At 39.2% G+C, this 23,789-nt stretch overlaps 1 protein-coding gene across 1 annotated transcript in view; it reads left to right on the plus strand.

Moving 5' to 3' along the window:
* Positions 1-23,789, plus strand: part of Upp2 (uridine phosphorylase 2) — a 41,922-nt gene that overhangs the window by 12,604 nt on the left and 5,529 nt on the right. Inside the window, 6 exon segments of the mRNA XM_048811963.1 lie at positions 5,282-5,396; positions 7,805-7,820; positions 7,823-7,996; positions 7,998-8,011; positions 10,276-10,338; positions 10,341-10,421. Coding sequence (XP_048667920.1) covers positions 5,282-5,396; positions 7,805-7,820; positions 7,823-7,996; positions 7,998-8,011; positions 10,276-10,338; positions 10,341-10,421 — 463 coding nt within the window.

A 23,789-nucleotide genomic window follows, 5' to 3' on the forward strand; every position in this document is an offset into this window, starting at 1 on the left:
CCACATTTTACTTCTCATTAAAGCAGACAGTCTGAAAATTGTGTCTAGAAGTAATGTTTAGTAAGTCTGATTTAGGAGTAAGGCTTCAAGAGCTAAGCTGCTTCTGTCTATGCGTATCATCTTTATGTCTCCAGAAATATTCAGAAATCCCTGTTGATTACAGCAGTATCTACAGTTCAAAGAAGAGCTCAAACCACAAGCTATTCTAACATCTGTTTCAGTTTTATGGTCAATCTGAATAACTGTAATTTACATTCACAGGCACCACACAATGAAGTTATTTTCAAACTACTGTATCTTCTTCTTCTTCTTTTTAAAAAAAATTTAATGAGTCTTCTTATACTTAGATCTTGAGCCAAATCTTAACTACCCATACCAACAGAGGACAAAATCCATGAATAATCAATAATAATTGAAAAAAAAAAAACTTAAACACTGGTTTTTATCCTCATGCTACACGGTCCTAGTGGCTGACTTCCATTGAAGTTCATTACTAGCTAAAGGCCCCATCTGAAAAACTACTGAGAAGCCACAGAAAAGACAAAAGTATAGATAAGAAACAGAGGGCTTTAATAAAAGGATAATTACATCCTGTAATTGAAAATGAGTGTATGTGGCCCAGGAATTATTGCTAAATGCAAACAGAATACATCATGTAATCAGACCACCCAATAGTTATAGACAATTGTTTCTACAGGCGGTGCCCACTGCATAACCTCAGTTAGGTATTTCATTAGACAGATCTTCTTTATCCCTGGAATGGATCTCCCCAGCCCTTCTTCAGTTCCTCTGCCCAATGCTGCCCACATCAGTCAGACATCACCAACTGCTTTTTCTTTACTAGAGAACTTGAAACTGCTTCATTTGTACTAAACTCTGCAATACAGAAACAATGAACAAGCTCAAAAGGAGGTCTAGGAAATTATTATATGATAAAAAAATGATAGTGAGCATTTGTGGAACACTGAGAAAGTGCCTGGATTTGTGCAGTGTCCTTTGCCATATGCAATGCCATTTTATCCTGACAGGCCTTGTGAGAGGTACTGTCTTTCCTATTTTGATGATGGTCTAAAGCACAGAGAGAATACATACGTGACATTGTCCAAGTTATTTAATCAGTGATGGGCTGTGGTTCAAAACCAGGTTTACCTAACCTTGAAGATCAAGGCTTTGACCACCATTTTGCTTTCCTTGTGTTCAAGTTTCTCAACACTGCATCACTGAGAGTTCCTGGGTGACCGTGTGCCTGATGCCCTCTATGGGCTCTCTGCTTTTGCCAGTCCTCTCTATTGCTGACCCTGGTACTGACTCAGCCAGCTGTTCATCCATACCACCAGCAGGCCACTCTACTTCCCTCTCTGGAATCTACTGCTCCCATCCCTCAGGCTGAAGTATTTCTAACAGATTATTGTAGAAGTAACTGCAGATTTTTTATTTTTTATTTGGCTTAGAAACAACAAATTTATTTTGCACAGCTCTGGAACCTAAAAATTCAAGATTAAGGTGCTGGCAAATTCAGTATCTAATGCTAGCCCACTTCCTGATTACTAGATGGTGCTTTCTCATAATGTTCTATTTTTTTTCATTTTTTAAAAAATTGTTTGTTCCAATCCGTTATACATGACAGCAGAATGCTCTTCAATTCATTATATACACAAATGGAGCATAAATTTTCACCTTTGTGGTTGTACACAAAGTAGGGTCACACTATTTATGCAATCATACATGTACCTAGGGTAATTATGTCTGTCTCATTCCACCATCTTTCCTACCCCCATTCCCACTTCCCTCCTCCCTCCCCTTTGGCCAATCTAAAGTTCTTCCACTCAACCCTCCCCACATTATGGATTAGCATCTACTTATGATTTTGTTAGCATATTTTACTAGATGTGACACCTTCAGTTTCAACACCTACCTAATTGAGAGACTGAAAAGTGAACAAAACAAAAACAGAATCATATCACTAGGGCAGATGAGATACTGCAGTAATTTATAATAAGAAAGCTTATTCCATGATAACTCCTTCTCAATGAGAAGTTGAAAAGTCTTGACATGATTTGTTTAAAGCTTTAAGTTATCATAGTATATTTTATAATAAAAGCTTACAAATGGGGATGTGGAATCAGAAAACACATGTAAAACTGGTAATTCTCTTTTTGCCCTTTTACTACCTGTATTTCATGTCAACAGTACTTACCTAATAAGCATAAATCATGCTAATGATCATCACTAGGATGTTTGTATAAACCTAACATGCATGTTGATGTTACTCTAAACAAAAACATCAGGAAATACCTCCTTAAACAATATCAACACTTACTTTAATTTTCTTTAATTTAGTACATAAAATTTTGCATCTGATTGCCTTCTTTACTGGTTAATGACGCAAATTAATTCATAAGCATAACCCATGACATCTACACATACTTTTAAGTAAATTAACTAAACAATAAATTTAAAACATTAGAGTTGAAAGAACCCTTGGTTCTTATCCCAGTTACTATGGCAAGTATTTATTTTTATTAACAGTTTGTCTGCATTGGTGGAAGCCCCAACAGGATGAGAGCATTTGCAATGTTTATGCACAAGGAGCTCAGACTGGAGGGAGATGGAGAAGACATTAAAGACATCTGCGCTAGAACAGACAGATATTGCATGTTCAAAACTGGTCCTGTGCTCTTCATCAGCCTAAGTGTGCAGTGGCTGCCTGATACCAGGTCTTCCCAGGCTAGAGAACAAAGTAGGAACTTTCTGAATATAGTTCTTTGCCCTCTGCTTTGCAGTATTGCACAATCAGCCAGGTGTCCAGGTATAACATTCTCTTCTGCCTTGGAAAAAGTCCTCAGGGCGGAGCAGAGCATTTAGTATCACTTCATTTTATAATTATATTATTAGTTAATGAAGTTAAGGGAGGAAAAAACCCTCAAAGCACACATTTACCTCCTCTATTTTGTAACTAACTAATACCCTCCCCTCCCCATCGATTTTTTTTCTCTTCTATTCCTTTTCCAGGTTTGCAAATGTTGAGTTTTCAGTGCATAGGGGCCAATTTTCAGGGTTGCTAAAGCAGGGCCGCTTCATGCTATAGTGAACTTGCTGAAAAGCTGCTGTTGCATTTCTACCAAGCTCTTGTGATGCTGTCCCCTCATTTAGAATATGTTAACAGATCTGGACAAACACAATGTCCTAAGACAACATCAAAGTGGAATGATTTGAAGTTTTGGGGGATACACAGATCATTTCCCCTAAGTGGCCCATACTTAGGTGGGTGGCTCTACATGGGTACCCAGCCTACTTTTCTCAACTAGTCTATCCCCATAGAGCTGAGTCCATCACTTAAGTGAACATTGAAGTCCTCCTTAGGGGAAAGAAGGTGGTCCAGGGAGTAGGGGGAGAGGCTATGCAGAGGTATGTCAGTTCTAAGGAGCTGAATTGTAAACATGTCTGCACCAGGGGTCAGTCACATCCATTTATCACTCAAAGTACTCGTTGGTGCAGTGTGGGTGATCATGAATGGAAGTCTGGGGTAACAAAGAAAGAAGTATTTAATGCTAAATAGGCAGCCAAGTTGATCTCCCCTTTAGGCAATAGTGCCTGAAACCTGCTTCAGGCTCAAATGGCAGAATCCATTCATTTATTCACTTGTTCATTCAATAGACAATCATAGAATTTCTGCATTCAAAGAAAGCCAAATATCCTTTAATCTTGGCAAATCTCATCTTGTTAATTTTTGCTGGTCTTTTAGATCAAAACTGTTCTTTTCTGGTACAGTAAATGGGGAAGGTTTATTTAAAAATGGCAGTAAAGCTTCAGAATAAAACATGAAAATAGCAAGAGACGAACCCTGCTTGCCTGTCAAAGAAAAAGATCTGAAATATGTATCACACCAAGGTCAGCCAATTAGAAATGAGTCTTACTAGGCAGGAAGGGGATTTTCAATAGGGACCCCTTTGAAAATTCCTCCTTTCCAGTAGCTGCTGAGGAGTGTGTGTGTGTGTGTGTGTGTGTGTGTGTGTGTGTGTGTGTGTGTGAGAGAGAGAGAGAGAGTACAACTTTAAGAGAAACACATAAGTACATTTGTCATTTTATCACCATGTTGCAAAATAAGTGATAATTATAAACTTACCAAGTGCTGGATTTAGAAGGAAACTAATAGATCAAACAACAATTTATCTTCGTAATTTATTTTTGAGGAAGATGATATTTAGACAATTTATTTATTAGTGACAAAACCCCCAATGTGTTAATCTTGAATATTCAAATTGGTACAGGGTTGATTCCTGATCCGTCCTAGGAGGCTTATAAGCATTTTGAAGTTGGGGGCATATTGGGTGGATAACAAAAAATGGTGAACCCAGAGGTTCAAACTTTCCATAGTTTAATATTCTTGATGGTGAGAAGGGAGGAAGTCAGGTGAAAACACTGTAGACCTCGCTTCATTGGTTTTCCAAAGTCTTTGTGCCTCAGAGTAAAATACATAGAGGAATACATTTGACTCTCTGCTGTTATGTTAGGAATAAAGTAGCCATCAAAATACAACTGTTTCAGTTTCTAAAAATTACTAAATGGAAAATCTTTCTGGGGAGTTATTAGAGCACAGTATAACCATCAAGAGCCACTAAATCCTCTAGACTGTGTTAACCCTTATTCTAGTGACATTAATTCTACCGCTCTAAATACTGAAGAAAACCAGGGCTTTGGTCATGATCTACAGCAATTTAAGCTCACCCACATGTTCAGAATAAGTTCCAGATTCTTAGATGCGAATCAAATTCACAGCTCTCCCCAGGAACCCTTCAGAACTCAAACAGAATTGTGCCAAGTAAACGAGGCCACATGAGAACCATGAAATGGATTTCCTATTTCACTTACTATGGTGGAGAAGGGCATGAGCCCAAATTATGTTTCTTCTGTATTAAGTCAATTGTGCAAAAAGCTCCTTACATAGGCTTATCAGAAAGCACTCAAGGGGGAGACGAGAAATTGCACTACCCTGACACACCTGTACACCACACCATTTCCCACTTCTGCTCTTGACAAGCAGGACTGGGCTCAGTTTAACTGACAACAAGATGCCTCTCTCTGATCCTCACAGATGGACACATCCATCAGCATGTCAGTAGGTGTCAGAGATGACTTACATTTTCTTTAGCATTGGTAAAGTCTTAATGATTATGTAAATTTATCTGAGGGCTGTTAACTTGTAATAAAGGAAGACAATATGTCCTGTTCACGTATCCATTTGTGAGATGTATGATGACTTCCTCTTTTCTCTTAACAGTATGGCATTGGCATTCCCTCCATTTCTATTATGCTTCATGAATTCATCAAATTATTACATCATGCACGGTGCTGTGATGTCATCATTATCAGAATTGGTACATCAGGGGGAATAGGTGAGTTGGATTGATTTTTTTACCATTAAAACTGAGAGACTTTTATGTACATTCTCCCGTTCATTCAAAATATACCCACATACTCAGATCCCAACAGAAATCCAGGTGGGACAAAAAGTGTCAGGAGACTAGACTTGAGGTAATTGAAGGACATTTATTGCATTTTTCTTTTTTTTTTTCTCCATGGAAACCTGGAAAGAGAGATCCCATTGTTCACTGCCAAAATGATCTCTGATGTTCATATGGGAAAGAATGGAAGAATAGCTCACAATATGTATTGAGGGTAGAGAGCAAGTTTTGAAACTGGCTCAGAAATTTTCTAAGTGACAGAAATAAGTGTTCCTCATTTAAAAAATTTCAAAGATATGCCTGTTTTATCAGCTAAGTAAGCAGTAGGGAACAATGCATCTGGGATAACATTGTTCCTAAGGTCGCTCATAATTCTTGTGGGACACAAGGATCTGTCTGCATTATACCATCCTGACTATTGCAGTTGCTGCTTGATATTAATGAGTGTCTGTCTTGGACAAGACACTCTGGTGACCATCCAGCTCATAATCATGGTCATTTGTTCCATGGCAACATGACATGTACTGCAGACATTACCAAAATCTCAATGAAGGTTTATGAATGCTGTCAAATTAAACCAGTGCATTGGTGTGAACACCTTCATTTGGGAGTTATATCCTCATTAAGCACTCTTAGATTATAAATAAGCTCTATTTGTTTGTTTTATTTTAGGCAACATTGCATTTGGAGATGAAATAGATATAGCTTATTCCTTTGCTGACATGGTCACTCCTTAAGTGGGTGAACACACCTTGGTAAAGAAAAAATATTTGGTTAAATAGTATTTTTTACCTTCTAGAGACTTTTACCATGACATAGATATTTTAATGCATCTAAGCATTGAGATGGCATGTGAATAATATCATTTTGGGTGTACACATTTCAATCTCCTTCTCAATTGCTTTCCTATTCTTAGGACATTGTAAACAAATCAAGAAACCACTTGTTTGTCTTATTTAAAAAGGATCTGACCCATGAAAGCTCTATCTCCAGAGGCCACCTTGGGTTTGTAGCTGTGACTGCTACAGTGTTCTATAATTAATTCTACTTTGATTGATGTGGAATTTATACCACCCAGTACCAGGCTATGCTTCATAGTAGGGACTGGAAAATTTTTCCTATAAATGTCTGGGTAATAAATATTTCAGACTTTCCACACAGAGTGGTTTCTATTGCAACTTCTGTGATCCATGCAATAGCTTGAAAACAGTGGAGGCCATTATGTAAATGAATGGGTCTGACCATGTTGCAACAAAACTTTATTTACAAAGACAGGTAGGATTCGGCCTGTAGACTAGAGTTTGCAGACCCTGTGCTCTATAACATCTCTATGGAAGCATTTACTCATGCAATAAATTTCTCCTGAGTACCAATAGTGTGATGAATTCAGTGTGAGACCTGGGGGACAGCAATGAACCGATATTATTCTTGTCTTTATAGACTTTATGTTCTATCAGAGAAACAGATAAACAAGTAGCTGTGAAAATGTGATGAGTGTTAAGACAGAGAGAGTCTAGGGCAGTCTCAAGATGTCTCCTTATTCAGGCTCTAAATAGCAATCAGAATGAATCAAGAGCTGGGTCACATCTGGGCCTGGGAAATTCAATGTAACCTATAGTGTTGCCTCTTAGTTGTTTATATTTATTTATTTTTTTATTTTCCTGCATGGATTCAGACCTGTTGAGGAAGTGACTGAAGCTGCCACCTGAAGGATGAATTGGTGTCAGTGTGGTGAAAAGGTGTCAGGGAGGACATGAGTGCAGGGAGAGCAGTGGCTGGCAGAAACGGTTCCTGCAGTAAGTCCAAGTCCCCTGAACAAGCCAGATTGTAGCAATGGAAGGTCAGCCAAGCGGCCTAATTTACATGGAGTCAGGGAGGAGAGGGAGTGAATGTGATGAGAATCAGAAGGAAAAGAGGAGGGAGATGCCAAGAAATTATAGTAATCAAGGAGTTGCAGAGGAGATTAAATATCAAGTAGTCACATCACTTTATGAAAGCTACTTGCTGGCAGTCTCATTTAGTTTATTCCTGACCTAATTTATTCAAATTTGAGCCTGAAGGCTGGTACTAATTTGCATGTCCAAGAGTCATGTTTGTCTTGAAATCTAAACCCCATCACATTGTAAATGTGAATCTGGAAAGACAGCAAACGGAAATGCCTATTCTGGATGTTACTTAATTGCATTTGGAAAAGAAAATAATTTTAAAGATGAAAACAGGGAGGATCATTAGCCACCAACATTAATTAATGTTGACAGAATAGGTTACATACTATGTGTCACAAAAGTAAAAGCTAAATGATATTCTTCTGTAATCACTTATTTATTCCCATATTGCAGGGATTGCACAGGGTCTGTTGTCATAACAGATACAGCTGTAGATTCCTTCTTCTACCCCCGGTTTGAGCAGGTCATCTTGGACAATGTTGTCACTCGGAGTACTGAACTTGACAAGGAACTGGCTGAAGAACTGTTCAACTGTAGCAAAGAAATTCCCAACTTCCCAACCCTCTTTGGACATACAATGTGTACATGATTTTTATGAAGGTGAGAAGAATTTATAAATTGTGAAGGCAACAGGAAAATGTTAGCAACTCTTTGTTATTCAAGTCCATAATTTATATTAAAAATCCCACTTTATAAAATTAATAGCTGTGGATTAAAAAAGGAACGAAAACAGCCTTTTAACTTACCAAAGCATAGCAACATAAGGGCCTAATAAGCAGCAGAGAAACATGCAGAATTAATTTATACTGAGAGTGGGTTTAATCCTCCAAGAACAAATTGAATACTAAAATGCAATTAGTGATGTTCACAGAATCTTATCTCTTATTCATGTCTTTAAGTTAAATTGGTGCCTCTAGGAGAAGGGAGATACACTGCTTCTATGTTTCTGTCATTCACCCGTATCTCAAAAGGGATCTGGTATCTAGGCAAGAGTGGGGACCAAGAAATGGAAAGAAATGTCTGAGGGAACAAATTTTACAGGGATGGGGTGGTCTCAGAGTGGTGCCTCTATCTCTCAGCCATGAGTAAATGGTTCTCTCACCAAGTTTAGAGACAAATTGAAGGTCATTGCTAAGTAGCAGCTCTTGGTCTAAGGGGTGAAGGGTTAGGCAGAAGTCCTTCAAGGATAGACTTTGTTCATTCCAGAAGAAGGAATCTATAGGGTTGGTACCATGATGTGGAAAGCATTCAGGAAATCTTTCAGTATAGTTAAATTTGTATCAACATCTTATGATTTCGTTCTGAACTACTTTTCCTTCTGGATTAGAATTCCTACTGAATTTTTAAAAATCATGAATAGACATAGGTTGCATTGTTTATACATTTTTCTTCAGGTTATTAAAGGTGTTTCACTACATATTGGTTATAAATAGGAGTGGTGTTGGATCTGATAAGATTAAGGCCCTCTATCCTAAGCCTCTGGCTCACAAACCCTTCATCTGGAGGGTTATCCAGCAATGTGTTGAAGATAGAGCTTGCAAATTGTGGCCTGTTGGAGTCAATGTTGTTTTTTTTCGGGGGGGGGGGATGCTATGCAGTATTTTTAAAAGTATGAATTATTTTTCCAACATTTCTTCTTTCTAGAGATTTTATATGAGAATCCGGATGTTTAGCTTTTTGAAATAACATAAGGTGGAGCTGGGGTTGTGGCTCAGCAGTAGAGTACTCACCTGGAATGTACAAGGCACTGGTTTCAATCTTTAGCACCACATAAAAATAAATAAATAAAATAAAGGTATTGTGTCCAACTACAACTCAGAAAAAAATTTAAAAAAGAAATAATATAAGGTAATATAAAATATAGAAAATAATATATGCATGGCAGCCCAAGCAAGCCCTGGCCCACATCTGGGGCCACATGGACTGGTGGCACTTCTGCTTTTGGACTAGGCAAACCGTCTCATTGACATTACCTGCCTGGCTTTTGTGGTGGGTGAGTCTGAATCAGCTTAAATACTGCTGTTAGAAGTGTTGTCAGCAGTGCTAAAGAGAAGAGAACAGGGAGAAGCAGACTTCCAGAGTGAAAGTGACATGAAAGAGAGAGAAGAGAGGCGGTAAAGAAAGCAAAGGGAGCCCCAAAGAAGACTGTGCTAATGACAGATGATGACAAAATATTATTAAGCTAGACCTCCTGAGGAGTGTGGAGGGGAGAAGAGCTCTGTTTTGAGGGTGTATCTACTTCCTTCTGTTCCCACTAGTTGACCCCAGTGAAACAAAGTGATCCATGAACACTGAGAGCAATCTGGAGCAGAAAAAGTGAGTGTAGAGGGGTGTCATGCAACCCAAGGGGAGTGTGAAGGGAGGAAAGTGGACCCCTAATTGCCTGCATCTGGCTGCTGCTGTCTCAATGGCCATATGGAGTGCTGCAGTATCCAAATCCCATCCAGGTCCTTAGGAGTCTCACTGAGGCATGAAGCCTCTTCTCTCCCAGCTCTTCTACCTGGCCATCTCCCCATCACTGGGGCAGCCTGAGACTTCTCTGGAAGGGTAGCTCTCTCAGCAAGACCCCAGTTCCTGAAGTCTCTAGGCCCGATGCTGGGTGCTAGGTCACTCAGTGGTTACTGGCCCCAGAACAGGGCATAGCTAGAGATGCTGTGCTCTTCATATGAGACTCTTGAGTCAGACACAGCCTTGCTCCATGTTGTCTTCTGCTGTAAAGACTCAGCAGCCAGGTTTATCCCACCTGGGGAGCAGGCTCAAGGGGTGGAGATACCTGAAAATGCTGTGGCCAACACCAAACCTCTGGGCCATATTACTTCTCTGCTGGGCTATCAGGTCACTAAATGTTCTCCATTCTCTTTCAGGCCAAGGTCGACTAGATGGAGCATTGTGTTCCTTTTCTAAAGAAAAGAAGTTAGATTACTTGAAAAAGCCTACAAAACTGGTGTGAGGAACATTGAAATGGAATCTACAGTGTTTGCAGCCATGTGTGGTCTGTGTGCTCTAAAAGGTAAACTTTTCATTAATACTGAGGGTCCCAATCTTTTTTACTAAAGCTATTCTCATTCTTCTTCAGAAGAAACAGGGATCAGCCATATATTATTTTGGGTTGAAAGCATGCCCTATAATTGTTTATAACTTAAATCGGAATATTTTGTGAGTGCACAGGACATTAATCTGATTATGCATCTGAGGAAACAACCTCAAGGGTCAAAAAAAACAAGTTGCCCCAAGGCATCAGCTCATTGGTGATAAAGCAGAAGTTTTGACAGTAATTTTTTTTTTAATCTTGGAGGTGGATGCTGTTTCCTATTACAATTGAATCTATTGAGACAGGATGCAAATAAGGTATTCCTAAAATAATCCATCCATCATAATTTTAATTAGCATAGTCAGGGAAGGGTAGGAGAAGGTGACACTTTAGAAAATGTCACGTGGACCTCACATGGGAAGCACATTCTGGTAAATGTAAATCTAAGATCATAAGGAGCAGGCAGAGCATGCTGGAGGAACAAATTGGAGACCAGAGGGCCTGGAGGAGTGAGATCATGGAGAGTGAGTGGTAGTGTTCACTACGAGTGAAACTGGAAGCCACTGGAGGGCTTTGAATAGAGGAGTGACCAGATCTGATCTGTTTTAGAAGGGTCACCCTGGCTGCTGAGATAAAGACATACCAGGACCCAGCACAGAGCAGGGGCAGGAATGAGAAGACTGATGCTACAGGCTAGTGAGAGGTGACAGGTCAGGATGAAAGCTTTAGAGCAGGGAAGATACAGTTAGGTTTTGAAAACATTTTGAAGATAAATCCAATAAGACTTGTTGATAATTTGATGCAAATTTTGGGAGAAAGGCAAGAATCAAGAATGTCCCCTAGGTTTATGACCTAAACACTAGGGTATAAACTATGGACAAAGTTACTATAATTGGGAAAGAAAATTGAGGTGAAGATGTGGGAGTAGTGACATCTAAATGGAGGCCAAGTAAGCAAGGGTACCTGTGAATCTAATGTTCAGGTGAGGGGTTTGACTGGAGTAATAAAAGTACAAGTTGACAGACAGCATATAAGTGGTACTTCAAGCCATGCAACGGATGAGATGACAAGGAGAATGACTGCAGACACAGCTGAGAGGGGGAGTCTCTATTAGAACATTAGAAATTAGCTGGGGAGTGGCCATAATGTTGGCAGTACATTGAAAGCACATGAAAGAGAATACAACAAGAAAAAGAAAATGGAGGCTGACCTCAATGGATCAGTGATGCTTTATTAAGCAATAGAGAGGCATATCTTCAAGGGGAAAATGGTGACAGGCTCCAACAAGAGTCTGTGTTTTATAGGGTTTAGCAGGGCCATTCATGGGAGGAGTTTTGGTGGTGGGTTCATTTAGGGTGGGGCAGGAGGGCAGGTAGAGGAACAGTTGTGGACAAAGGAAATTTGCTGGGGGCTATTATCTATATCTTTTATTCCAGACTCTGATAGGGGTATAATGAGTAGGGGTGACATTATCATACATGGCTACTTCCTGCTGAGAAGGGGCAGAGTAGGAGATCCTCTTGTCAGAGATCTGGAAGAGGATAAGGAGGTTGGAGGTATGTTAGGCTCTTATACAGTCCTGGTGGTTGTGGCTTAAGGAGAGTGTAGAGGGAGGGAACTTTGACATTGTTTTGGGTGATTCCTTCATTATGGGGCTCAGGAGAATCACATTGTGAGTGAAGGAGGAGAATGGTTTCTGCATAGTCTGGGCTAGACAGGACACCTTATCAAGAAGTTGCTTCTGTGTTAAGTTAACAAAGCAAGGAAAAAGTTATTATAAGAAAAATGAGTGTTAACAGGTTTAAAAAGAGAGAGAAGCCAGGATGTTGTTCACTGTTTTAGGCATTGGCTTCTTCTCATCTCTGTTGTTCATACTGATCCTGGAGTTGCTTAACCTTATTTCTTACCAGTTCTGATGGTTGACATGGAAGCAACATTCTTCCTCAAGGAAGAGGCAGAGGATACCTCATTTAGCAGTAATGAGATCTAGACCCCAATGATGATTCTGCATGACCACAGATGCCAGGGAATCCAATTGATTTTGTAGAGTCGTACCAAATCAGCAACCTGTTGAATGTCTTCAATAACCTGTACTGAGAGTTTTTTATAGTAGTAAATAGAGGTTCTTAATCCTGCTGCTCCTGTGCCAATCCTGGCAGATATCTGTAGCCCTTTGAGTAAGGGAATAAACTGAAAGGCTCTCCTGTGTCTGGTATGCACTGTTATCAAGATAGGCAAACTTTGGTTGTTAGGTAAAACATCAATTTGAGGAGTAAGGAAGACCAACATGCAGAGGCCAGTCTGAATTTTGGTAGGCAGGGGTAAATATGAGCCTCATAAAGAAACTCCTCAGTATTTGAATGGCACCAGGGCTGTGGGGCTGACACAAATGTATGTCTTAAGTTCTACTACAAAAGACCATTATCTTTTCTTTTAAATGCCCAGATATGGCTATACTTTGGTTATAACTATTTTTGCTAGGTGTTTAAGACCAAGCTGATCAAATTGACCTTGTTGCTATCTCTTGTTAAGAGTCAGCTGAGTTCCCTCGGGGGGGTCACTCTTGGGAACTTGTGAGTAGCCCCTTAGCAACTTTAGTACCATCTGTCAGGTTGCATCAGAGTTTCCTTGACCATGTGGCTTCCCTTGGAAGCATTAGCAAGATCTACCTTTTCCAATGACCCTCCTGTCTGCAGTATGTGCACTGGTTCGCTTTCTGTTCTCCAGAGTCTCATGGATCCCCTGATCAGGAGGTCACGTGGCTCAGAATTGAAGAACTCTGAGAAGTTCTTAGAGAAGTTCCCTTGTACTCTAGGTTCAAGCTGACCCAGAGGGCAAGAGCCAAATATTGGTTATTTTTTTTTTTCTTTCTTGGCCTTTTTACTTTCTTAACTTTAATCTCCAAGACTTATTCTTAAACAACCATCAAGCCAGTTTCAGCAGTCTTAAAGTAAGAGTACTGGGTTTTAATTTTAATATCTATAACTTTACAGTCATTCAACCCTTTTATTTAATTGGGGTCAGTATTAGTACTGGAAGTTAGTCTTTCATCCTGTTTATCTATAGATGATGGCCTGCTATCTCAGATTAACTAAGGTTGTTATATTGAAAGTTGTATTTCTATAAGGCACTAATGGACAACAGTTAAAAGTTTACAAGGAAAATACAAAACGAAATTAACAAGAGTAAAAACATTGAGTTTGTATAATAGCTATGAGCTAAGAAACATAACTTTTATAATCCCAAACCTTTACTTTAAACCTTAGTTTGAAGAAAAGCAGCTCGGTAAAATGCTCGTCTAAATCTTATACTTTATATACTTATGTACTTGGAATATATGAATACATTTAATATACAGAGGACAGTAATAGCAGCATAATTACACTGATGTTTTTATATTGACCAAGTTTAGCTTTTAGAGAAATATCCAGAATCTGTAATGTAATATAATACTGTAAAATAACAGTTGTTGTTTAGCCAGAGTTTTACAAACCCTAATTCTTTTAAGGCCAGTTGCTCTAAAGAATAAAACTTAACAAACATAAGCAATTATCTTGATAGATAATAGCAGATTAATGTTTTTGTTACTTTAAACCATAGAGGATCAAACTTTGGTTTATATCAGTACATTAATAATTGACCTTAGGAAAAAATCTTAAATGACTTTGTGTTAATTATATTTATCTAACATAGTTACACAAACTTTTTGAAATTCACCCTCCACAAACCTTCTGCAACTTATTTAGACATTTTACAACTTTTTACTTTACCACACAAAGACTTTCTTATCTAGAAACATTAATTTTTCCTTCTACTTTCTATATTAAAATTTATTTCCATGCCTAGACCATTCTTGTATCTATTTCCTAGCTTGTTTACCCTTTTCTTAATTCACACTCTGAAACAACCCTTATGAAATTTCTAAGTTTAGTCAAATTATTCCACTTTAATAAGATGAAATACTTTGTTTTTATGGTACTTTAATTGAAGCCCAACTGACTGAATCTTAACTCTTAGTAACCTTGTTTTCAGTGAAGAAGACAAAGCAATCTTAAACATTTTTCTATTTATGAAAACATACATAAAGTTTCAATATATCACCTTAAAGAATTTAAGAAGAGCACTTGATTTGATATTTAGCAGTTAGCACTTTAACTTCGTAAAGACTTGCATTAGTGATTTTAAAGACATATTTATTTTTATCTGTTTACCTATTTTTTTAAAGAGAGAGAGAGAAGAGAGAGAGAATTATTTATTTTTCAGTTTTTTTTCAGTGGACACAACATCTTTATTTTATTTTATGTGGTGCTGAGGATCGAACCCAGCGCCCTGCGCATGCCAGGTGAGCATGTTACCACTTGAGCCACATCCCCAGCCCTGTTTACCTAATTTAAATTGAACTTTTTAAGTCATATGAACTCAAAGATATTTGGATCCATTTCTCATTTAAATTATAATTTCTGAGTGCTCATTTTTCTATAGCAATTTTGATACCATGTACATGATATGTAGACACAAGCATATATGTAGACAAAACAACACAACACACAAGTGTGCATATACAGACAAAATAGACAGGAGACAGAGATCTTGTAGCTGTTTGTTGTAAGATGAAATTTTCCCAATGTTACTTGAGAGCTGACCCTTGAAAATTGTCCTCTAAGCAAAATCCTCTATAGTTAGATAAAATAAGACTGATCAGAAAATATATATTAATTTAGGCATACAGGTTCAAATGTGAATTCACCATAAAATCATGAGCTCAAAAATATACAATTAAAAAAACAAGAGATTTGAGAGAGAGAGAGAGAGAGAGAGAGCGAGCTGCTATAAGATCAGGATTCAGTTTTTGTCTCAGATTAGAGTTGGTTTAGATATTGGAAAGATGAGAGAGCCCTGAAATCCTTAGGTAAAGAGTCTCAAGGTAAAGAAGACTTGACCATTTTATTTTGCTTCACTGTGTGGTCGTGTTTAGAGAGGAACTTGTTAAGGAAGCATCGTGGTAAGATAGCCAGCCATTTGGGTCCCACAAGTGGCCTGGATTTAAAAGTGACACTTTTGTTTTTATTTCAGTTTCTACCTTTCCTTCCTTGACCTCTGGCTGGGGCCTCATTTGATAACTATTTTAATTTAAGAGAGGACATTTGCCAGCTAGTTTTGGCCTTAAATTTTCTTACATGTTTCGTTTTTCCCTTTGGTTTCTCAAACTCACAGGACCATGATCTCATATGATGCTCCTCAATTTGAAGTGGGAGGCAAGGCTGTTAGTGCTCTGGTAATGTCTCCACTAGAAAAAATTAATCATTTGGATTCCTGAACTAGGATAGATGAGGGGTAGTTTTACTTTAATTATCTGAGACAGATTTTCTGGGTCTTGTTCCTGCCAGATGAGGGGAATACAGAAGAAAATGTGCTTTATGAGAGTCTAGAGAAGGCAGTCTAATTTTAAAGCTAGGGGAGCTCTATCTTGAGAATCTCCCAGTTTCAGGATCTAGTAACAAATGTCTCCTCCTTTAGGGAAACTTGGGCTCCTCTTAGCAACATTATTTTGGGTCTGCTTTTTTTCCTGCAGTGAACAGGTAGTTTGTTAAGGAATGTGACATATCCTGACCTCAGATACCAGTCAGGGCTGCAGGTAAATTGTTTCTTTGAAAAGAAAGCATATGGGGGTCAACACAGTGGGCCTACTTGATAGACTCATTATATATAACATTTAGCATGTTTTGTCCTCCCCACATTCTGTCTCTCTCTTCACCCTATCCTGCATATGTGATTAGTGGCCAAAAGGTGGGAAAGAACCTTTTCAGAGGTGCTTCTCCACGTCTGTCCAAATGGACAGGAAAGGAGCCACCCAGAAGGTACTTAATTAACAACAATTCCCTGGAGGCAAGTATCCTTGGCAACAGGTAAAAGAGGAAGGGGAAGGGCCTTGGATGTATTAGCATTTTATTTCCTTCTGAATTAGCCCCCATCTTTCTGACCCAATGATTTATTATTAGCATTGACTGTCTTTTTGTCCCTCAGCTTCAATCCCCCTTTTGAAAATGGAAATATTACTCTAAGGGAAAATGGCCAATGACCGCTCTGGTTGCTTCAAGCTGAGAGGGGGTGATGTGAGGCAAGCAATTTGGGTCTTTCTTTCTTCTTTTTAAAGAGAGAGAGAGAGAGAAAGAGAATTTTTTAATATTTATTTTTTAGTATTCGGTGGACACAACATCTTTATTTTATTTTTATGTGGTGCTGAGGATTGAACCCAGCACCCCGTGCATGCCAGGCTAGCACACTACCACTTGAGCCACATCCCCAGCCCTGGGTTTTTCTTTTAGGAATGTCTGGGTCAGTCAAGGGGTTCATGGCAAAAATCTGGTTCAGAAAGAACAGTTTGTAATGTCATCAACAGTTTGTAATGCTCCTGTGAGAAAAGCAAAAAGACATAAATACTGGAATGAAATTAATACAAAATAAATGTTGCCACATCTGGAACATGTCAATGAATATCATGAAGATGATAGAAACCATTAATCTCTCACTAGGAGGTGCAAGAGCTAAGAAGTTGTTTCCAAAACAAGGCCAGTGAGGACAAGGCATTTATTGGGGAATGTAAATCTTTAACATTGCTGGAGTTATCATAGCACTTAGTTTTATAATGTCACAGATGCCCCCCATAAGATGCAGTTAAGCTATCTAATGTCATTTGACTTTAAAAATACCATTTTATTGGCATAATCTCTGTGGTTAGTATAGATTCCTTTATTTCTGTTACTTAGGCCTTTCTTAGTAAAGTTAGTTAGGACTTTTATGTGCCACATTACATCTTTTAGACCACTATGAGGGATAAATATTGGTGCTAGATAATCTTACTAGCAGATATAGAAACACAGATCAAGTCTGCCTGTGTAGGAGGTTAGGAAGATTTGTGGGTCTCAAATTGACTCAGAAAAAAAAAATTGACTCTGACAGTCTCTTTTGGTAGTTATCAGGCATCACTGTCTATGAAACTTTCCTTTATAGCCTCTAGATTTACTTACTTTTGGTGGGAGTTCATCTGCTATTTCAGGGGTGGTAAATGAAGAAGGATGCCTAGGGTCAGGACCTGATCTAGGGGGCTCATGGAGTGGAGAATGTGTGAGAATTAATTGTAGAGGAGAGCAAGTTTGGTATAATGAGGGCCTTGAGCAAAGGTAAAAGAAAGTTTGGAGGTAAGGAACCTCAGGCCATTGCCATTTCATTGGAGGAAATTGTGTAAGTCTTGGAGGATTTGGAGGCCAAAGGTCCTGAATTTCAAATTCAGGCCATTGACTTAGGTTGCCTAATTTAGATTGTGGCCAGATTGGTGGAGAACCCTGGGGTCCAGATGAGCAGTGAGACAACCTAAGGGGAAGTCCTGTGGGAGCCCCCATGTTAGAGGGGTTTGATTGGTTTGCAGTCAAGATCAAGGCATCTCTTGATGTCTTCTGTCACCAGACGGAGTTCCACCAGAGAGTGAGAGGTGTTCCCTCCTTCAGTTTCATTGGTGAAGGACCCCCAGGGTCTGGATGAGCCAAAAGGCTAGCATCTTGGGCAGATCACCTCTGCAGGAGACCAGAAGGGATCTTACCTCTCCAAAGAATGAGAAGGCTGGTGTTTCATATGGGAATAAAGTGGCAGAAAGTGGTCTCTGATCTGGAAGTCTGAATACATAAGAGGAGGAAGGAATTGGAGAGGGTAGGGTTAGAAGGAGGATACCTCTAATATCAATAAAGGGCCTGTGACAAGTCCTTGCTCCATCCCCATGGCAGAAAGTCAGCAAAAATCTAGCCCAGGACTCATGAAGGGCCTTATTCTTTGAGCATAAGGTGGAAAGAGAAGGAGAGAAAAAAAAAGTCAGTCTGAGAATTCAGCCATGCTAGCCATGACTAGGAGCTTCCCTGGACTCAGAGAGCCAGAGAAGTGCCAGACAATCAGTGGTCACTTTCCAGGTCTCATAGGCCTTTTAACATGACTGTTACTAACTTTGAGTATAAAGTGAAGAGGGGGTGGCAGAGGGAGAGGGAGACGGAGGGAGGGAGAGAGAGGGAGATATATGAGAGGGAAATATGAAAAAGTGGTAGTTTCCTTAAGACAGGGAAGGGTAAAGACCCCCAAACTCTGGTTCCTGTGTTTCAGCACCAAAGGAAAGCACATGAAAGAGAATACAAAAAGAAAAAGAAAAGGGGAGGCAGAGCTCAGTGGACCAGAGATGCTTTATTAAGCAACAGAAGGGCACATTTTCGAGGGGAAAATGGTGACGGGCTCCAACAAGAGTCTGGGTTTCATAGGGTTTAGCAGGGCTAGGTCATGGGAAGAGTTTTGGTGCTGGGTTCATTTAGGGTAGGGGAGCAGTTGAAGGGAAGTTTGCTGGGGCCTATTGTCCATATCCTTCATATACCACAAGAGTGTATGTAGCCTTTGCTCCCCTGAGAATAAAATCTTTGAAGAAGTGAAGAATCACAGCAAAATAATGCTTCATTTTATCACAAGTGGAATTTGAATTCTGATATAGACGATCAATTTTAATATAGACATTATATGCAAAGTGTGATAACATTTTTGGAATATATATTTTTTAAGTTATGGTTCATAAGAAGAGATTAGTTGTAAAACAATATATTTTACTCTTATCTCAGCATACATGTGCATGTAAATCCCTGTGCTATCTGGGTGATGAACAGCAAATGCAACCTTGTGCTCTTTGGAAGGTCATTGTTAATACCCCTTTTTGAGTAAGAGTGGAACAGCTTGATCTTGCCTGAGCTGCACTTTAATCAGCACACAGCCTGCAGGGACATGTGTATTTGGATATTTCTGCTTTCTTTAGTGTAGAAAAAAGTGATCACCTGAGTCACATCTGTCTCCAACCTAATATGTAAATGAACCAAATCTGGTAACTGATTTAGTTAAACATAAAATGCTGAATTACCAAATGCGGCCCAAGGCCTAAGTGTGGTGAGAACCATCAGTTCTTTCTTAGAAGGCATCTATTGGCAGCTAGGGAGAGTTCAGGGCTTGTGAGCTCAAGACAAAATCTTTTTCTCTTCAGAATGTTGCAGAAACTGGAGAGAAGTTATTCTGTTATGAGATTTGCTGCAAATTCTGTTATTTGTTTGCTGCAAATCTTTGTGACCTCACTCTCTTGCCACCTGCAGGTGGCCCTCCTGGCTACTTTCCTCTACCTTTCAGTGGTTCCTGGCCTCCTGCTGCATTTTCTTTTTTGTTGCAACAGAAGCTGCTGGTAGCTGATTTCATCTCTCAAATAGCTCTCTTCCAGGCCACTGCTGCAGCCTTTTCATCCAGCAGACCCCTCTGGGCTGCCAACATTCACACTAAAGGTTGCATCTGCAACTCTGTAATTCGGTCATTCTTGGCAATATTTCCATCCGAATTTCTTCCTGGTGACAGGGGCTCTTTATCTCCCTCAGACATCACTGTTTTAAAAGGTGGATTCCTGATAAGCTGCCCCTTGGAAGATCAGCCATCAAGTACACAGACAAAAGCCTCACGCATAAGTTACAATCATGTTCCCATCTTTCATTACCACTTCATAACATCCTTCCCCCACAGCAGTGAAGCTTGGAGCTGGCACCTGGCACCTTTTCATTTTAACCCGTTTACAACCTACTCTGTGTGAGTCAGAAAATCTTACATTCACAAGCAGCTGCTGACACAGAGGAAGTTAGGGAGGGTATACAGCAATGATAAGCAGCATGGGAAGAGATATTTCACCTGGCACAAGAAAAGCCCAGAACCCATGACTGCCTTTAACCTCCCAGGCCTGTCCCCACCTACAACCTCCTCCTTGCTACAGTTAGCAGTGGCCCACCCCAGACTGCCTATTTCAGCCTTCTCAGACGACCTTTTTATTTCTGTCTCTTTAATACGACCAAATGACTGCATAAACAAACAGAACTTGTACCAAGGTTCATGTTTCAGCTTATCAATAACATTAAATATAAACAAGGGACTCCTAGGGACCCATAGTCCTAATTCAGAGGAATCACTCACAGAGCTTGGACCCATGCAGAAAAAAAGATCTTTCTGCACCCAGCATGGCGAGGTCTCAGGTGTGTGTGGATTGCCACTTTTTCTCTATACAGTTAATGTCAGATCTCACCCCCTTGGGAAGCTTTGCGTCACTGCACAAACCCACTGACACTGTCATTCTGCTTCACTTCTGGGCATCACATTTACTATTACTGACTATATTTCTGATTTGTTTATATATTAACTTATACATTGCTTTTCGTATATTAATGCAGAAGGCTATGTATTTATTAGAGAGCTCCATTTGGGATGTAAGTGCCATAGAACAGGGACTTTGCTTGTCATTACTGTATTCTCAGCACTTAGAATAATGTCTTTCATATGTGCATTCAAAAACTCTTTGCTGAATGAATGAAAAGAAATGCTGCTAGATGCTCTTGGCCATACCACATGTCTATAACAAACTGGATCCCTCATTGCCCAGATACATTAGTAGTTTGGCATTGTCTGAAACAGGAGTGCCTTCTAGTTTCCCCAAAGGTCAAGGTTTCCCTTTTCTATGAGGTCTACACAAATACCTCCTTTGTTATATCTATGGGGTCTCTTGATAGGTGAGCAAACTCCCTGGAATAGGGCTACTAACATTGTAAGTCACTGTTGCTCTACTGATGTCATTATTCTGGACAAGAGAATTAGGAATCCAGTGCTCCCTTAACAAAGATTTGGGTGAAGAGAAATAGTGGAAATCACCGATGTTCTATATCCGAAGGCTAACCCTACAGAATAATGTCAGAATATACAATGGAAACACTGTATAATGTGAAATAAATATATTCATTTGTCATTTAATAAGATGCACACATCTGGTCCCTCTCTTAAAGTAAAATGTACATTAATTAAGCCCCTAACATTCTGATTAAAGATGATAATCCCTTTGCATTGTGAATTTGAGATAGATATGATTTGTATCTGTTTTTCAAAGACATTGCTGCCTTTTGACACTTTCTTGTGTTTCGTATAAAAAAATTATATGAAACCTAATATTTGTCTAAGATTAGCTTTTGCTTGAATCCTCTTCAATCTCTTCAGTTGTTTGTAACTCACAGTGGCTTTCTTCAGTGGAAAAGAAGAATTCAGCGTTATTTCTTCTGACAGATACTTGTAACTTTGGGGGATATATTCAGTCTCCATTATATTACTTTATAACTGTTCAATAAAAGGTAGAAGAAGCTTGACTTTAATTTTGCTTTTACATTCTTCTGTTGTTCCCAGCAGTGAAGCGTACTGAACTCAGGAAACTGCACCATGATCATTGATAAAGTCAAAAAGAGATATTAGAACAAAAATTAAAGATTCTAGTCAGCTTGGAGCTAGAGTATTTTTAACCCTAAAATGGAGATAAATCAGGACTTTGAAAAATCATTCCACAAGGCAATCAACTGCAGCTCTTTTCACCTTCCCAAGAGAGAGAAACTGGCTGAGAGGTTAAATAACTTTCCAGCCTTCTCACAGCTGAGAAGTAGCTGAACTGGAATTTGAACACTGCCCCTGATGACTCACTCCTCTCTGCACTATGCTGTGCTCTTCTTGCCAGCAGCCTCCCAGGAGACCCAAGGTCCATGGTCTCTGGACAGAAGAACCAAAATGTGCACCATTAAATTCAATGGAAGTTTTTCTATTTTAAATGTTTTGAGCAGATATTTGGGATACTTCAGCAAGCAAACCCTTAGGGCTGAGCATATCCTAAGATTTAGTGTTGGAATCAAAATGTCAAACAGATACTTATAAAATAGTATGTATAGCCATTACTTTGCCAAGAAAATCAGTCTCTATATCTGGAAAATCAAGTGTAAATAACAAGTAATCCACTTATTACTTTATTTGTGTTTTTAATTGACACAATAATTATACAAATTATGGGATACATGTGAAGTTTCAATGCATGTATCGTTGGTATGATGATCAAATCAGGATAATTAGCATATCCATCACCTCAGATACTTAACATTTCTTTGTGTGACACATTCAAAATCCTGTCTTTCAGGTATTTTTTTACTTATCACTTTTTATAAAGATGAGATTTGAAAAATAACTTGCTTCTGCTTGTTTTGTAAGTTTGTATGTATTTTTCATCCTTGTCTATGGTTTGTTTGATTCACTTTAATTATACTCTCCTATATTATATCTTGCCCCCCTCCCCCGCCACTGCCAGCATATCACATGTTAGAGGCATCAGGGATTAAACCCAGGGGCACTTCACCACTGAGCCACATCTCCAGCCCTTTTAAAAATTTTATTTGGAGACAGGGTCTCTCTGAGTTGCTTAGGGCCTTGCTATGTTGCTGAGGCTGGCTTTGAACTTGCAATCCTCCTGTCGCATCCTCTAGATCTGTTGGGATTGCAGGTGTTCACCACTGTGCCTGGCTTACAGGTCCTTTAATAGTCACTGCTTCAACCTTCTGTGTGGCTGGTTTCACCTGTATCTGGCCTCTTCTCTGCTGTGACTCCCTTGTGGCTTCCTGGATTCCCCCTGCCAGGGGCCACCCCCACCCCCAGCACAACAGACTTCAATCACTGCCATCTTGAGTCATCTCTGGTTGAAGGTCCAGCATCCAGCAGAAACTCAAGGCCCCAAGGTTGCAGCTGGATCTCCTGGAGATGACAGCATGGTCTTCGTACTGGCAAGATGTTGTGAAGTACATTAAGCAGAGTACATGGACTTGTGTGAGACCTCTGAGGCCTAACCTCCTCCTTTCTCAGAGAATGAGATCAGACCTAGAGGATGTAATTGAACTTCTTAATGAAACACAGTTAAACTGGAACAGAGATGAACTAGAACTGAGGTCTCTTGTCTCTTTTCTGCCGCTCCCTACATTAATCCATCGGGTGTAAAAAGGTAGCATTAATTTACTGAAAGATGATTGATATCCACCTTTATCTGAGAAAGCATTAGTGGCAATTTTCAATTAAAGAAGAATATATAATAATCATTTAAACAATGGCAAAAAGAATAAGAGACATTTACTTAAGGGAGCAGATGAGGGAGCATTGATACTAAAGATGCTACCTAGGAATATAATACGAAACTTAAATACTTAGATTTAGCTTTGAGTTTCCTAAAGGCCAAGGTTAAAATGAAAACATTCTGAGTTACACATGCTTCATTATCTAAAGAAAGCACTTGAAGTCTCACAAAAATATTATCCAAATGTTAAATTTATGAAAATATTAAACGGTGAAACCATCAGCTATATTATAAAAGGCAGTGTCCTTAGTAATACTTTTATAAAAATATAGGAAAATTCTTTATAGAGTAAATTGCAAAATTTTGCTTGTAACTAATTCAGT

This window comes from Marmota marmota, unplaced genomic scaffold, assembly GCF_001458135.2.
Source record: "Marmota marmota marmota unplaced genomic scaffold, marMar, whole genome shotgun sequence".
Classification (NCBI taxonomy): domain Eukaryota; kingdom Metazoa; phylum Chordata; class Mammalia; order Rodentia; family Sciuridae; genus Marmota; species Marmota marmota.